This window comes from Puma concolor, chromosome B4 (assembly GCF_028749965.1).
Source record: "Puma concolor isolate L17-30 chromosome B4, mPumCon1.1.hap2, whole genome shotgun sequence".
NCBI lineage: Eukaryota > Metazoa > Chordata > Mammalia > Carnivora > Felidae > Puma > Puma concolor.
Window position 1 is genome coordinate 40,936,047 of NC_141673.1, and position 18,347 is coordinate 40,954,393.

At 35.7% G+C, this 18,347-nt stretch overlaps 1 protein-coding gene across 9 annotated transcripts in view; it reads right to left on the minus strand.

The window, feature by feature from the left end:
• Positions 1-18,347, minus strand: part of NAV3 (neuron navigator 3) — a 598,387-nt gene that overhangs the window by 45,821 nt on the left and 534,219 nt on the right. For all 9 annotated transcript variants that reach the window (XM_086712755.1, XM_025927005.2, XM_025927006.2 and 6 more), the window contains 3 exons: positions 17,314-17,391; positions 9,564-9,647; positions 1,843-1,954 (listed from right to left, as the gene is read on the minus strand). In XM_086712755.1, the coding sequence (XP_086568881.1) occupies positions 1,843-1,954; positions 9,564-9,647; positions 17,314-17,391 (274 nt within the window). The remainder of the gene's footprint in view (positions 1-1,842; positions 1,955-9,563; positions 9,648-17,313; positions 17,392-18,347) is intronic.

Below are 18,347 nucleotides of genomic sequence, written 5' to 3' on the forward strand. Positions count from 1 at the left end.
AGAGAATTAGAAGAAGTCAGGGTAGCTGAAATATACAATGTGACAAAAAAGCAAAGCATAAGGTCTAGACCAGTGTCTAGCAAATAACTGATAATCATTATATATTTGTTGAGTGAACAAAGATGACGAAGAGAAATTATGTCATGTTAAGAAGTTTGTATTTCATCCTAAAGGCAAGGGATACCTATAGATATTTGTTGTTGACTAATGCTCTGGTTTCAGTGTGAAGAATGATACAAAGTGGTTTTAAGATGAAGGGCAGGAAGGATTTAGGAGTTTGTGGTCACAGTTCAGGGGAGAGATAAGGGATGGTAATAGTAGGATCTGAGAAAAGGGAACACATCCAAGAGATATTTAAGGGGTGGAATCAATAGAACTTGGTGACTTAATGAATGAGGAGAGGAGGATATATGAATGAACATCTAGGTTTATGGCGGGCTAAATGGAAGAATGGTGGTGCCACTTACTGAGGCAAGGAACACTGAAGGCAAAGCAGGTCTGAGAGGGAAGATGACAAGTTCAAATTTGGAGATGTTGAATTTAACATGACAAAGAGACATCCAAAGATAACCAAGTGGAGCTCTCTCTTATGCAGCTCGATTTATAGATCTGCAACTCAAGAGATGAGCCTGGCCTGAAGAAATATTTTTGACAGTTATCAATGCATAAATGATAATTATAGCTAGAGTATTAGATGAGTTTATAGATTTTTAGATAGGAGAAGGGAATCACAATGCACAAAATCATAATGGAAGAGAGTTTAGGACTGGGTTCTAAGAAATATCAGCATTTAACAAAACGATACAAATGAGTAAACCTGCAAAAGAAACTTTCAAAGAGATTTCAAAGCAGCAGGAGAAAAAACTAAGAATGTGAATATTACAAATATTACAAGAAATTAATGTGTCAATTAGGATGGAATGGACATCAGTATACAATGCGGTCTGCATGTTAAATACAGTAAGAATTTTAAATGTGGTACTAGATTTCGTGTCGTGTAAATCATTATTGATCCTGGAGAGAACCCTTTTGGGTTGATGGTAAGAGATGCCACACTCGAGGAGTCCAAAGTGTGACTGGCTGCTGGAGACATTAAAAGATTCCATAAAATGTTCCCAGAATTCCCCTGGAAATGGAAACATACATGATAGGGCATTCAAGATTTATAAAAGCATTTGTTTAGCTGGTGAAGAGTTGAGCATGTTGAATGCCATTGAAAAGAGGTAGGGCATGAATAAGTAGAACCTATGCAAAGAAAAAACTGACATGACATTAACACAAAGCATTTCTACAGTGGGAAACTAAGGGGTGGGGGTGATGGCAAAGGAGATTATCTTATTATTGTTTAGAACTGACAAAGCATAGTAATAATTAAAAGTAGACTAACTTTTAGTCCTTTTTCTTATTGTTTTTAGCATTTTCATAAGAAGTGTCCCTTTTTAATGCCTCCACCCAGAAGGAGCTGTTCCACACACCTTCTCCTTGGAATTTGACCATATTAATTAATTTATTTTCTTTACAGATCTAGACTTTGATGGTCTTTACAGGGTTTGTTTTGCTTCAAGTCAGAGATAAATGTATTAGCCAACCTCCCCAGCCCCACTTTCACCAAACCAAATGGAGAGAAAGGTGTGTCCTACTATAGAAGCAAATTCCTTAAACTTAATTAAAAATTTATTTGATGAGGAAAGCTACTGTTCTTAAATTCTGGGATTCTGACTGCCTTAATACCAACTTATTCCTTATAAAGGACAATGCCACTGAGTAAAAGCAGCTTCACTCTAATGAATCAAATAGATATTCATTACATTGAATGAAAAATGGCAATACTTCTAAATATACCTTTGGGAGGGTGGTCTGGACCATTCAGTGCTCCCTGAATAGCTGCCTGGGCAGCAGAGTTCTGGGCCTTCAGCATTTCAATGGTTTCTCTTAGTTCTATAAGTTCAGACTCCTGTGAAACAAATAGAATTTAGAGGTTTTAGTACCTAGAGAGAAAAGTAAAATGCCCTTGCTTATAATTCACTACCAACTGGGTTCAATTGTACGTGATGTGAACATCCTGAGAGATTTGGATGCCTGACTAACCTTGTCAAGTTGCATTTAACGACTTTTCATTTAGTTAAATGTAAAGGAGAATAAAAACAAAAAAATGCCTTGGCTATTTTCTTATGAATGTGACCTGCATGGTCTTTATTCCTTTCAAAGGGTGGCGCCTAAAGCTGGACAGTTCAACACAAAGCAAGATGTCACATGGCTCATTTTATACCAAACCTATGAATACCACCAGATTACATCACAGGGTTAGCTATCAGGATTGTACTAGTGAATCAGACTGCATTTTACTGTCAGCCGGAAACCCTGAATGAATGACTTCAGATTTTGTCTCTTTGATTTTGCACTTGGGGAATTGATTCTTCATACCCAAGTATAAAAAGAGGTACTCATCCCTAACTCATTGCTACTAAATATCATATCATTAAATTCTGCTTTGCAAATCATGGTCGTCTTAGATTCTGCTACTTTTTATCCAGTAAGATTTTTAGCATGGAGACCTCAATTTTACCAAGCCAAAACAACACAGGAATTTTTTAAAGTGAATAAAAATATATGCAATGTGCATTCCTTAAATAATAGTACATCAAAAAGAAAAAAAAAGGTAGCTTACAAATCAATTTTTTATACAACATCTGTTTTCTTATTGAACTTAGGGTAACTTTAAGATGTGTCTCAAAGAACATACAAATATGATCTTTCACAGTTATCTAAATGAATTATTTAACCACAAGTGACTATGAGGCAGCATCAGGAAGACATGTGCCTCACTGCAAAATGAAGTAGAGTGTTTTTCTAGCATTGGCAGTATTTCCATTGGGAGCCCCCAAACCAGGAGTATCCAGAATTCTTGGCCGTGATAGCAACTCTAAAAATTAGAATTTTTGTCAGCCTCTTAGAGGGAGAATTCCTAGGTAATGTAATTGTCATTTATCATTTTCTCTAGCATCGTTGGCAGAAATCCAAAGAATCAGGCTTGGGTTCTTCCCTCCATAGTCAGTAGCTTATTCCTACTCTCTGTCTTCCGAATATACAAAAAAAGGTAAGATCACAACATTGCCTTTGTAGGAAACTGCTTCAGATATGAGAACATCCAGAGACTATTCGAAACTTAGACACTTAAAAAAAAAAAAGGGGGCAATGCTAACTGAAATGATATCCGAGTTTGGAATAGATACCTAGCACATCCTGGAACTATTATCACTGGATATCTGACGTATTTCTAATGGACACAGATATTAAAAAAATAAACCCTCTTACAGACTTCTAATAGTTTGTAAGCCAAAGAATTACATAATGAAAATCAGTAACAATCTCGTGGATTCATAGATGGATCCTTAAATACTTGACTGTAATTCATTTGCATGTATTTTTCACAAAAGAAACAGGTTTGTGGAAAAGCTCCACTGTCATAATACAAATTTCGTCATAATTTCTGTCTCTCCAAGTTCTATCTAAATTTTGTCCCTTGCTCAATTAGTAATAGGTAAGTTTACCAAAATTTAACGTATTTTCCATTTAAAATACATTTCCCAGTAGATAAAATGTTTACTGAAAATTCATTCTGCCTTTACCAGAAAATTATTCACAAAAGGAGATCTACTGTACATACTTAATCAATCACATAATTTAAAGAGTAGTTTTACAACGTGTAAACTAGAATACAAGTTAAATTTTGATTAAAATCAGATTTTCATCCTTGAATTTAAAATCAACAGTGCCTGTACTGTGGATTAAAATCTGCTGAAATATGTGGCTTTAAGTTGAAAGAAGTAAAATGGAAATGAGATCTCATACTTAATTTTATGAGTAAGCGGACTTATTTCAGGGTCTAAACTTTAATGTTTTCTACGGAAATCTCTTCTCAAAACTGTTATAATGAAGATTACAAATGGAATGTTCAGGGAATATTGCTTTTTCAGAAAATAGCTTTTAATGTGAGGTAGAAGAATGCTCACTTTTAAAACTAAGTATCTTCTAAAAAAACATATTAAGCACGTTAGTTATTATGCAGCATGACACAGTAGACCCAAAGGAAGAATAACTAGGTAACAGATATATTCATTATATAGTTTGGGAAAATCACATACATGAAAAAATTAGTTTAGCCAAATTCATCTTAGTAGTTCTTTAGGGGAACTTCATAAGTACATGCAAGCACCTATAAAATATTCCAGTGTCTTTAATTAAAAGGATAGGTAAATTTGACAGTGATAATCTGTTCAAACCTGAACTAGGTATCTATATACATGCAAAAATTCCTTCCTTCTTTCTTATTTCAGTTGATGAGATCCATCTTCCACATCACTTCAAACTACAGCTATCCTTTTCTCTGAGTCTTCCCATATGATTTTTCCCTTTGCTTTAAATATTTTTCTCACCATTAAAGGCCATGGTAGAATGAGCTTGAAACCTCTTAGTTTGCCTTTCAGAAAAACTAAAGCCCTTCTCTGTGCTTCCAGATCATTTAAAGCATTCAGCTTATTTAGCTGTTGTAGACTTTATCTTTTCACCTGACTTAGGATCTCAGTAAATGTTGGGGTGATTTTGCTCAAATGTTCTAGTCTATGTTAAACAGGTGTTTATCTCCTAAGAATAATGTAAAGCTTCAATTCTACTTATATTTTAACAACAGGGTGTTTGATCACCTATGGTGCCATATAAAAACATCAGTGACTTTATTATTCATTATAAACAGAAAGTCTGGATATGGCTAAATCAGTGAAATCATTTCCTTGGGTTGGCAACAAAGTCAGGGTTATCCTTTCTCTCTTTTTCCAGTAGTAAGTATATAAAGATTAATAGAAGGCACTTGAAAGTGAAAACTTGACTGAGACATATAAATTGTTTTTAAATAGTTTATTTTTAGTTTTCCTTTTCTTCTCCTTCATAATTATAATTGATTGTTCACATTTATTTTTAAGCCATATTTTTCTAAGGTTATTATAATGCTTGGAATTTGCAATGCTGCTTCCAAGTACAATTATGAATTCCTCTTTTTTTGCCGTATAATTAGAAGCAAGTTCTAGAAATAGCCAAATATAAAATCATTTGATACTCTGAAATATTTTCATATAGTGTCTTTATTTTGAAAGTGACCAAATAGAAGATACTTGAGTTTTAAGAATATTACACTTTCAGGAAATAAAAAAAAAAACTGGAAAATGTATATGCCATCAGGATAAGGATTTAAAGTCTCTCCTAATTCAGTAGTATCCATTTTCCTACTCTCTTCATATATACTAAGGAGAAGATTGAGGCTAGGATAATTCTGTACAGGATCTTGGGAATAGATGATCAGATCATATTTCATTGATGTTTCTCACTTTTCAAACGTGGTACTTTAAAACTTGGGAACCAAAAATTTATTCACTTACAATAAGCTATTGTAGATAATGATGTCCCAAATACCTGCCATTGATGTAAGATTCCAGTTTTCCATGAAAGTTTCTTGTGTACAAGAAGGTGGATGGAGGCAGTATCTTTTCCAATTGTTTTGTACATGTCTCTGAGGCTAAATTAGTATCAAGGTCAGGCTTGGAATGCTTCAAAATGAGATGATCAAGTAGTTTGTCATAATACTCACCTTGCTTGGTATCCTCTCCAACCTAATTTCCTAACTGCATCTGACCTCTTTCCAAGTTTCTCCTGGAAACTTGCAAATTTCCTACAAGCTTGGCAATAAATCTCATCAACCAACTTGACCTTCTAGGCAAGGTTCTTAAAAATTTCTGCTAAACCTGTCTTTGGTTTCATCACACTGACATTCAGTTAATCTTACACTATCTAGCTGTAGTTTCTTTGAACACATCCTACTCCCCATCCCCGTGTGTGTGCCTTGAAATCTTGTAAATGTTTCTACTGAAAGAAACCAGACAGCCCTGATTCTCAGAAAATACACTAGTTCATCAAATCCCAGTAGTATAAGTAACTTGCATCCATGAAAAATTTATGGATTCAAATTACCCTATGGGAGGGACAGAGAAAGACAGAGAATCTCAAGCAGGGCTTGAACCCACAAACTGCGAGATCACGACCTGAGCCAAAACCAAGAGTCAGATGTTCAACCAACTGAGCCACCCAGGTGTCCCTTGAAATCCTATATTTTTATCATAATCTGTCAACTACTGGAATATATACTCTTATAACCAGTTATACACAGTTTACATATATAGAATGCATATATTATATATGTACACTATAAAATATATGCCATATACATATAGTTCACTGCTAAATTCTCAGTAGCTAGAGCAGTGTCTTATACAGAGTAGAAATTCAATATAACTTTGGTGAATGATTAAATGGACAAATGAGCCTTGGAACTCCAAGAACAGAGTTTCAAAACCTCTGCTCTATATGCTCTAATCTTTTTCCCAGGATTGTTGGATCACCAGAGAGCAATATACCCTTTTATCTCAGCTCCCTGAAGAAATGACTTTACTGAAATATGATTAAATGTTATGCCCTCAGCTTTTAGAGAAATGTCTATTTGAACAGTGATTTTGTCTTTTGTTATTCCATGACCCCAATTTTAAAAACTTTACAATAAATTTGTCCTTGAATTCAGTGCCAAAAAGTTTGTCTCTCCGATCTAAATTATACTCTTCTGGTCAGAAAATGAGAGCTACACATGCCAAGCCATCCCCCTTTGTGTGCTGGCTTCCTTGACATTCAATTCCATTTTGTGCTTTGCAGTAGTAATTACATAGGCTCAGGCGTCTTGTTATATACATTCTTCTACTGGTTTTCACTAGATTCCGTTACTGAGTTGTGCCATATCGTATTACAATTAATTTTATGATTCTCAAAACCACCTTGGATATAGGCAAGTTATACATCTCAGATGTATAAAATAAATTACTTACTAACACTGTTGTGTGCATACAGCTTGCAATGAGACAAGCAATCACTTTATTTTCAGTTAAAAAAGGGCAAGGCAATTTCAGACATCATGGCATCTTCTGAGAAAATTTCATAATTTTGGCAATGTTACGTTATGGATAATTTTAAAATTCCAGGTACTATGCAGATGTATTTAAAAATATTTGGGCATTATTCATAGGCATTATGAAAAAATTAACAATGCGTAGTTTTCCAATTTTTGTAAGAAATTTTACTTATAAATGTAAAGTAATTAAAGGAAATATGGGGGGGTGAAAAACATTAATTTTGACTTCTTAAAGATATGAGACTTAAATACTAGCTATGATTTCTAGTGATATGCCTGGCTTATGGACAATGATAAACTTGGTTTATCCTATATCTCTTAAGGGGAAAAAGGAAAGCAATGTAAGAAAGGTAACATTTTTGACTATCCACTGTATGTAGTGTTATATAGTACCTTATTTGTTCCTCATAATGCTTCTGTAAGGTAGTTATTATAATCCTGATTTTTAAAATGATGAATTTAAAATAAATAAATAAATAAATAAATAAATAAATAAATAAATAAAATGATGAATTTGAGGGTCAGAAAAGGAAAATTCCTCAGCCCTTACAGAGGTTCCACTGACGGGGTGCCTGGATGGCTAAGTTAAGTGCTGACTCTTGATCTCAGCTCAGGTCATGATCTCATAGTTTGTGAGTCCAAGCCCTGCATCTGCTCTGTGCTAAAGGCATGGAGGGAGCCTGCTTGGGATTCTGTCTCTCCTTTCCTCTGTCCCTCCCCAGCTTGTGCATGCTTTCTCTCTCAAAATAAATAAATAAACTAAAAAAAAAAAAAAAAAAAAAAGAGGTTCCGCTGAGATCCACACTCAAGCTTCCTTATATTCTTTCCCACTTGGCTGCCCTAAAAGACCTTTGTAATCCTATTTGCCAAGTTCTTAGGTTACATAGCGAAGTGGTAAACTGTACTGCCCCTCTCCTCTTCAAAAAAGATTAAGATAAAATTCCTGTGCTCAAAAGGCATTTGTCATCTTCCCTTACAGAACAGGTTTGACAGGCATGGATAGTGCTCTCTTTCATGGGCAAGAGGGAAATCTGTGACACAGGAGCATCGAAGACAAGGGCAAATAACGTTAGAGTTTGCTAATTACACCAGGCTACAAGAGGAATATTTGATTTTTCTCTTTAGTGTAATTGGGCTGTTCATTCAGGGTTTTTTTTTTTTTTTTAATGTAAAAATTGGTAAACGAACACAATGGTAACATATGCTAGCTCTCTAAAGCTAATGACATACTTTACGGAACTAAAGACAAAACTGAAACCATCTCTAGGGACAGATATAGGTACAGATTCTGAAAATAGCCAAAGCTTTTCAGATTTTGGATCTCTGAAAATTAGATGAAAACTGGACATCTGCTCAGATCATGCACATATGCAGGTTTTACAAATGTTTCCATACAATTTTAGAGACTGCATCTGTCTCTGACACCCATCCAAGGACCCAGGTTAGGGCCAAAATAATGGCAGAGAGGTAAGTTACTGGTCACCCCATGGAAACTGTCCATACTCTTTCTAGGCAACGTGAACCTTTTTGATATGTCTGCCTTGTGACCTAAATTCTGTTTCTTTCTTTTTAGAATTCCTTCTCCCACTCCGTAAAAACCCGTCAGGTTTATTTTAAAGCTTTTCATATAAATTAGCTTTACTTTTCAAAGACAGCATCCCCAGATGCCAACTAGTCCTTGTTAGTGCAAACGACCCAAATCTTCATTTAGCATTCCGCATTTCTAAACTTCAGCTCAGGATCAGTGTTTCAGTCTCATCTCACAGATGCTGTACCCTGAGTCCCTTTACTTTGTAGAGTCCTCACTCTCCTCCAGACTTTCCTCACGCTTATCTCAGATTATAGCCATGGTCTATAACTGGGTTTATAGACCATAAATTTGTGAAAATTCTTGTCAGACTGTAATTCTTGTCAACTGCATAACAAATTGTTCCTGGAATATTCTAACTCTTCCCCTATACAACTGCTTCTCTTTCTTAAAACATTTGGTATTCTTTTATTTTTTTTTTTTATTTTTTTTTTTTATTTTTTTTTTTTTTTAAATTTTTTTTAATGTTTTATTATTTATTTTTGAGACAGAGAGAGACAGAGCATGAACGGGGGAGGGTCAGAGAGAGAGGGAGACACAGAATCTGAAGCAGGCTCCAGGCTCCGAGCTGTCAGCACAGAGCCCGACGCGGGGCTCGAACTCACATACCGTGAGATCATGACCTGAGCCGAAGTCGGACGCTCAACCGACTGAGCCACCCAGGCGCCTCAACATTTGGTATTCTTTTAATGGGTCTAGTCAGAAGTGAAATAGATGGCCTAGAAAGAACTTTGTGTGTGTGTGTGTGTGTGTGTGTGTGTGTGTATTCTAATATAGATGAATCTGAATCATAAGTCTTTAAAAATTAAAATCTGACAAGAAAATGTATTATCTTGTCATTGTTCCAATCTAATAAGGAAGGGATCCTCTGAAGCATTATATTTAAGGAGCTGCATCTCAGGCATTGTTTAAACATCCTATGTAACTTGCTGTCTTATTCGAATCCCCTGTGGTGATTCTTGAACATACCTTCTGTTCCGCTGTCATAGTTAGACTTTGCAGTCGACCAGTCATATTCCCTAAACTCTTTTCAAAAGCTGCTACAAGGTGAGCCTGTGAACAAAACGGAAGGAACACATTTTAAATGTCAGGACCTTACGCAGATGGATGAAAACTCTTCATTTTATAAAATGCTGAACTTCAGGTGTTCTAATTCTTTAAATACTATGACCATCTTGGTTAGCTCTCAGTGATGACTCTCCTTTAACATCAATCTTTATTTATTATTTCTAAACTTCAGTTTAAATTCAGTGTTTCCATTTCTTGACATTTAATGTGAGTTCAACTTCTGAAAAGGGATGGCATTTTGCAAATAATAACACCTTCCGGCCTGCATCTCACAGAGGATTTGACACCCAAAATGCTGAATAAAGTTCTGAGTTGCCAAGTTTTTAGACTTCAAGCTCAAGGGGAGGTCACTGCAGTAGTCAATGGACAAATGTTTCTCCTTTTTATACCTGCATGATGACCTTTGGAGATATTGTTAGTTCCTTTATTGTAATGACACTCTCCTTCAAGTGTCAGACATCTGCTGACAGCTTTAACATTATCTTTCCTTTTTTTGTGCTTACAAAGAATTCAGTCGAAAAGAGTTGTCTTCATTCTCCAAACTCTTTTTAATAAAATGGCTTTTATTTCTACTTTATTCCCTTCAACTAAGGAAGTGCAGGTTGGCCGGCTAGAAATAACACTCAGTCATATTTTATTTAAGTTTTCATGGCTTTCGGGTTTTATTTTAAATCTCCCGGAATTATACATATTGCTGTATAAAACCATAACTCTTATGATTAAGAAGTATTTGACAATCTTACGGCTCTAAAATAGGCCCGATTCTGTCGACATGCCATTATCCAACAGCTTCACCCACAGAATATTAAGCATGAAGAAGAGGTCCTTCAAGCTTTCACGGTAGCTTGAGGAGAGCTATAGGGGTGTTATCTCACACTCATCCAATCTTATTGTGCCCTTACAAAGGTGCAATGATGGACTATTTCACAGCCTACACCTACAATGAACTATGTGTGGGAAGAAATTTGGTAATCTTCGGCAAAAGATTAATTCTTTGAGGGAAGGGAGTAAAGGACTTCTTAAAATACATCACCTTGTAACTCTAGCAGAGCTGAAACGCTGAGGTAACTATTATCAGATGAATCACAGGAGTCCAAGGAATTAGGGCACTAGAAACATTCCATTATTGGTAACAGCTAGAGGTTTATTTCATTATTAATAACAGCCAGAGGTTTATTCCATTATTGGTAAGAGCTAGAGGTTTATTTCATTGTTGCCAACAGCTAGAATGTACAAGTCCCTTCCATTAGCATCACGACACAAAGGTGTCTTTGTTCTTAGCTCTGAGCTTATGCTGGGCTGGGCTCCCTTTCTTTTCCTGACATTGCTATATAGAGAAGGATAATTGGTGGAGAATACTTCTATTCATCTTCAGTCTACCAGAACAACTCTTTATTCTTTTTCCACTCCCTCTTCTCTCTTTCTCCCTCCCCCCCAAATTGTCTCTCTCTCTCTCTCTCTCTCTCTCTCTCTCTCTTTCTCTCTCTCTCACACACACACACACACACACACACACACACACACCCTTGAGAGTTCTACTCCAGGGTTCATTAGCAGATTTAATTGGAAAAATAACAGTCTTTTAAAAAAAAAGGAATAGTAGGGGTGCCTGGGTGGCTCAGTCGGTTAAGCATCATGACCTTGTGGTCCATGAGTACTGGCCCTGTACCGGGCTCTGTGCTGACAGCTCAGAGCCTGGAGCTTGCTTTGGATTCTATCTCCCTCTCTCTCTGCTCCTCCCCCACTCGTTCTCTCTCTCTCTCTCTCTCTCAAAAATGAGTTTCAATACTTTTTTAAAAATTAAAAAATAAAAAAGGAATTGTATCTTGTAGTTTAAAATGTTTTCAATGGCAAGGAATAGCATTACATCAGACTTAATATTTCAGAAATTAACATAAGGTTATGTTGTATTTTCTCTCACGCGTAAACTTTTTTATTGTGAAAATAATTCCTGCCATATTAAAAGTGAACAAAGTGAAAATGCGGCTGTAGTTTAAAATGTTTTCAATGGCAAGGAATAGCATTACATCAGACTTAATATTTCAGAAATTAACATAAGGTTATGTTGCATTTTCTCTCACGCATAAACTTTTTTAATGTAAAAAAAATTCCTGCCATATTAAAATTGAACAAAGTGAAAATGCAGAGCTCACTGGTTCATCAGTCACCAGCCAAGTCCAGAAATTGGACATTTGAAGATGTTAGAAGTTCTCTCTTACCTCTCCCCTATTACTGTCGCCTCTCCCTGCCCCAAAGATAACCACCATTATCGCAACATTGGTGGTAATTATTGTCTTGCTTCTCTCTATAGTTGCACCACTGAGCTTGCATTCCTAAACACTATGTTTTAGCTTTGTCTATTTTTAAAACTTTCAGAGTGGAATCATATGGCACAATTATTTTGTGACTTTTCTTTTGCTTAACATTGAGTTTCTGAGATTCATCCAGTGGTAAGCAGCAGGAGTTAGATTTTGCTGTAATGCATTGCTCTATGTGATTTATAATGTATTTGTCTATGACTGACCATTTTGTGCTGATTCTAGTTTAGATTATAATCAATAATCATGCTGTGAGCATACAATAGGTTTCTAAATCCTAAAATAAAATTGCTCATTTTCTTTTAAAATAGTGAAAATTCTGGCCAAAAACCATTGTTAACATGTACTAAAAGAAATGTAAGAATGTACTCAATATTGCAGTTTTAATTCTCTCAAACAACTGTAATGCCTAATTATTGGATGTAAAAACTAGAAGAAAATTTATACTTTACCTTCTATGCATATTTTATCAGTTGAATGGGAGTTAAAATGACAAAGAATGTAGGAATGTGAGTATGCCGAATAAATATATTGTCTGTATTTTGGAGCTATAAATATATTGCCTATAATTTGTAGCTATTAATTAATACAAAATGTTCACTATGAGAATGTCAGTTTTCAATCTTTGGAACATTGCTACTCATTAATTATTCATAAGAAATGTATAACTGGTTACCAAAGAACATTTTGAGTCACATCGTTCTCCATGAAAAATATGTTAGAGGTATGTTACTGAAATACTGCTTTTAAGTTTATTTGTCTTGGCTTACTAACTTTGTTACTTTGAAGGTAATAAAAGGATAAACTTCTCACCAATTGGATTAATGGAAAGAGAGTACAAGATACAAATAAAAGAAACTAAAATGGAAAGTAAAACTGATTAAACTATAGGACAATATATCTCGTCCGAAAACCTTAACAAAATTATGACTTTTTAAAAATTGTGGATTTTTAGAGGGACTACTGATCATGATTTACTTGGGTCTTACTTCTCCATTACCAGCTGCATAATTTGAAAGCCAGAGTAAAATTGTGTCAATATGATAATGACTACATCCCAATGTGTGTTAGGTGAAGTCTGTCAAGGTAATAAAATAAGCAAGACTGAAGAGTAGTTACGGATGGTATTTCTAATACATACTGACTTCAGTTTTTGAATCCTAGAATACAATCTGAATAGACATGTAAAGAGAATTATCATACTGCTAAACAGTAAGGTGAAATATTATGAAAAATGCCTGCATTATATTTGTTCCCCCAGAATTTAGTAATGGTCCACCAAACAAAAAATATACATAGGTTTTGGTGGAGATATATCTATCTATCTATCTATCTATCTATCTATCTATCTATCTATGACTTTACTTTGGAAATCAATAGATGAACTGAAAATAAATGAAACTATCATAATTAAGGTTTCACATTTCTTCTACACATTATAAAATTGTCCCTTCAGTTTTTGTCATTGTTAGTATATGCAAAACTGTTTTCTGTTAAAGGAGATGCAGAAAAGCAAGAGTAACTGCCAGGTTATATAAAAATATTAAATAAAGCAAAAAAAAAAAAAAAAAAGGACACAATCCTAAACAAAATAATACATTTGAGATTTGGGGCTAAAATACCAATGCGCTGAAAGGAAAAAAAATAAGTACCTTTTTTTTTTGTGACATGTTCATTCAATGGTACCTTTGAAAAATGGTAACAATAACTAGCCTCAGCACCTACTTCTAGATGATCTAAGAGCTGAGATTTGTACAACAAAATATATTAGAACACAAAGAAATGCTTCCCACATGTCTTGGCTGCAGAAAGGTGTGAGTGAAAGGCCAGGGGGCACCTGACTGTATGATGTGACTATACATTTGCAGCTGCTTGCTTGTGGGGCTTCTGTTTTCTTCCTGTGCATGTGTGGGGTATTGATTTAGCTAAGGTCCGACCACATACTTTCTTTCCTTTCCTTTTTTTTTTAATTTTTATTTATTTTTGAGAGAGAGAGAGAGAGAGAGAGAGAGAGAGAGAAAGTGCTTGAGCAGGAGAGGGACAGAGAGGGAGACACAGAATCAGAAGCAGGATCCAGGCACTGAGCTGTCAGCACAGAGCCTGATGCAGGACTCAAGCCCAGGAACCCTAAGGTCATGACCTTCAGGTGATTTCAGAAGATTTATAAAATGCATTATGAAGTAAAAAAAAAAGGAGCATGAAAAATAGGATATAATTTTAGGCTCCTTTTCATGTGCAAAAAGTTCTGCTAATGATAACATAGATGTAGCCAGAGGAAGCTGGATACATTTGGGCATTTTCTCTAAGACTAGCACTTTTTAAACAAAATTATCTATTTGACACTACTTCCTCTAATTCTGTATTCATTCTTTTTTTTTTCATTATTATTCCTTGAGGAGATATTATAGATGCTTTTTCTTCTTTTTTTTTTAACTTTTTTTTTCAACGTTTATTTATTTTTGGGACAGAGAGAGACAGAGCATGAACAGGGGAGGGGCAGAGAGAGAGGGAGACACAGAATTGGAAACAGGCTCCAGGCTCCGAGCCATCAGCCCAGAGCCTGACGCGGGGCTCGAACTCCCGGACTGCGAGATCGTGACCTGGCTGAAGTCGGACGCTCAACCGACTGCGCCACCCAGGCGCCCCTAGATGCTTTTTCTTCTAATAGCACCCTTCCTCCATGACATTTTAGCACCAGAGATATGCTGGATACTTTTTTATGCACTCCATGTATATCTGTGCTTCCATGTATATCTGTGCTTTGTGCATAAAAAGAGTAAGTTTTTTTTTAACCACACACACACACAAAAAAAAACAATTTTCACCCTCTGGTGGTCATATCAATGCTCAGCTGAGAATATGTGAGCCAAAGTCATGAAAACACATCAGTGAAAACAGTGTGGTATGCATGATTAAAGGAGAAGTGGTAGGTAGCCAATGGCTGACAACTTTAAAAAATTTTTGCTCCCTTTCCAAACAATGGCACAGAGTCGAATTTCAGGACTGTTCCCTTATGTTAAAATTTGGTTGCTCACGTGTGTGTGTGTGTGTCTGTGTGTATGTCTGTGTGTGCGTGTGTACAAGCCTTTGCAGGTGTGTGTTGCATCTATGTATTCATGGGAATAAAAAGATCAAAGTTGGAAGGATACATAAGAAACCAACAACCGAATGTTACACAGCCATACAAAAGAATGAAATTTTGCAATTTGAGACAACATGGATAGACCTAGAGGGTGGTATGCTAGGTGAAATAAGTCAGACTGAGAAAGACAAAAACCATATGACTCCACTCATACATGAAATCTTAAAAGAAATGAACAAACAGAAGGCAGAATCAGAACCGTAACTACAGAGAACAAATGGATGGTTGTCAGAGGGGAACGGGGTGTGGGGGTGCTGGGCAAATAGGTGAAGGGGAGAGGGAGATACAGGCCTCCAGCTATAGAAGGAGTAAGTCACAATCATAAAAAGCAGAGCATAAGGAATACAGTCATATAGTCAGTGATATTGTAATAGTGATGTAATGGGACAGATGTAATGGCACTTGTGATGAACACAGAATAATGTATAAACTTGGGAAATCACTATGTATATAGTGATATGTACAAATCACTATGTATATAGTGATATAATATATAGTATATATATAATGTATAAACTTGGGAAATCACCTGAAACTAATGTAACATTGTATGTCAACTATACCCTCCCCCCAAAAAAGAAACCAATAACCATGTTTAGGAAGGGAGTTTTCTGAGGGAAAAACAAATACACACTTTTTATTGCATCCATTTTTCTAGTTTGAGTTTTCCTTTTTAACAGAATATTAATATAATGCGTTTTAAATGGAAATAGTTTTAAAAATACCGTGTAAAGCCCAAATTCCATAATGTATAGCAGACATTTATCATCCTAACATCTGAATATATAAACCCATGCAAGAGACATTTATGAAATAAAATAAAATCCTGAGTAATCATTAAAGACATCTGTAAATATCTTGACTCTCCAATCCATAGGGTCTATCATTGAGCCTTCCTCATTGCAGATAAACACAATTCATGTGTTTCTGGCATTTACATTGTAATATGTTCTCTGGGTGCTGAGTCAGGAACCTAGACTGAGTGTTTTACAGTGTTATTCATCTAGCCTATAGTATAAAATTTACAGTTGCTTCTGAACTATTTCTTTAAGAATTATTCTTAAACATAAAATATAGGTTAAATAATTCTGTCCTCTTTCAGTACTGCCTAAAAATTCTCTAAAACCTGCCATTATTTTTAACAACCCCCTAACAACATCGATAAAAATGAATACAGCCAACCCCAAATTAATTTGATTCTTCCCACGTTGAAAAGATAAAATCAATTCAAATCCAGTGCTGAAATGAATACATGGTGGGTTAAAAAGACTTACTTCTATACTGTGGAAGTTATATTGCACAATAATTTTTATCCTTAAAATCTCTCTTAATCAGCTCGTACCCCATGGGCCTACACCTGCTCTCTCTTGCCCTGTCATGCTTTGTCTAGGAGATAGAAAACCTCAATGGAGAGCAGAGTGGTGAGGCAGAGGAAGGGCCCAGAGCTACACGCTTCAACTGAGCAGATTAATGTTGAGTGCAGGTGGCAGGGCGTATGGCAAAACAGTGGGAGCTTCCTTACCCCTCACTGGTGTTTCTAACACTAATGTTCCTTAGGACCAGGCACAATGTCACAGGCTCTCCTTTCTTATTCTGCATCTATTCTGAATATTCCTGGCACATTGAAAGATATTCAATAAATGTTAATATTATTGATGGTCATTGGCATCATTTTTGCCATTCTCAGCTGGTCAAACTGCTATGAGAAGACTGCCCAGGTTTTTTAGGGAACTCTCTCTCATTTCCAATATAGCTTGGATACCCAAATGTAGACCTAAGTTAATTTTTTTTATAATTAATTGGGTGCTTAACTAATTGCCCAATAAATTGTGCTGAAGAATGCAGGGCACATAGAATTTTTTATCTTCCAAAGTTAATCGCTGTCAACCACCAACTGTATTGTGGTTTGAAAAATATCTACGGAGAGTAATAAAAATAAGACATAAGAAAAGAAATAGCCCTTGTAACTCTTACTAATGTTTCCAACCTAAGAAGAAACAAAAGCCCTTTAACCACGTCAATTTGGGTTTACATTTTATTACTTGGCATGCAGGGAAGTTTACGTTTGTATGAGTGACTGAAGGCTGTTTTATTTTTGGACACTTAAAGTTTGTGAGGCTGTTACTAAAATTATTCCATTTACTATATAAAAATCTATTCTAATATATCAAAAAAATCAAGAGTGACTTACATTTGCTGAAAGTTGAGATGTGAGGGTAGCAACTTTTTCTTGCGATGCAACCAGCTCTCGCCGCAGTTTATGGATTTGCTGAATGTAATTTAAAAAAAATCAATTCAATATGCTAGTGGATTGTTACTTAAAACTAAGAATCCAATCCAAGAAAGCAAATACTATATTCCGCTCATGCAGCCCCTTAATTACTGTATCAGCACCAATTCCTGAAAAACCAAAGAAATGTGAACACTAGCTATACAGTAACAGTCAAATACCATGTATAAGAGAAGTAAGTGACTATGTTCAATATGACCTTCAAGGTCAGGACTCACATTTGCAAATTAAAATTTTTTTTAACATTTATTTATTTTTGAGACAGAGAGAGACAGAGCATGAACGGGGGAGGGTCAGAGAGAGGGAGACACAGAATCCAAAGCAGGCTCCAGGCCCTGAGCTGTCAGCACAGAGCCTGACGCGGGGCTCGAACTCACGGACCACGAGATCATGACCTGAGCAGAAGTCGGATGCCCAACCGACTGAGCCATCCAGCTGCCCCTCAAATTTGCAAATTAAAGGAATGTACTGAAAGTTTTAGCATGGAGGCTAGCATGGAGTTTTAGCAAAGAAAAAAAAATACTTTTTGTTTTGTTTTGTTTTTTAGTATGTGCTTTTAAAAATTTTCTAGTTTGGCAACTTCGCAGCATTAGACTATCCCTTAGCCACTGAAAGTTGGCTCCGATCCAATGTGTAATGATTCCATATTTGAAAATAATTTTATTAGCTGGAGTTTTAATGGCTAACATTCTGAGAGATGCCTTCCCGAATCTTTATTATAATGCCTTTTATTCATTGAGCTACTATTAGCTCAGACTAAAAATGTTTTATAGATTAACCATAGCTTAAGAGGGGAAAAAATCAGTAATGCTGTTCAAATAATGAGATAAACCAATAAAATAAATATGCTAAAACGTCTACCTCTTTAGCTAAGTTCACACTGTACCAAAACTGAACCAGAGGAAGAGAGTAGTTCATATCACATTTAAATTGTT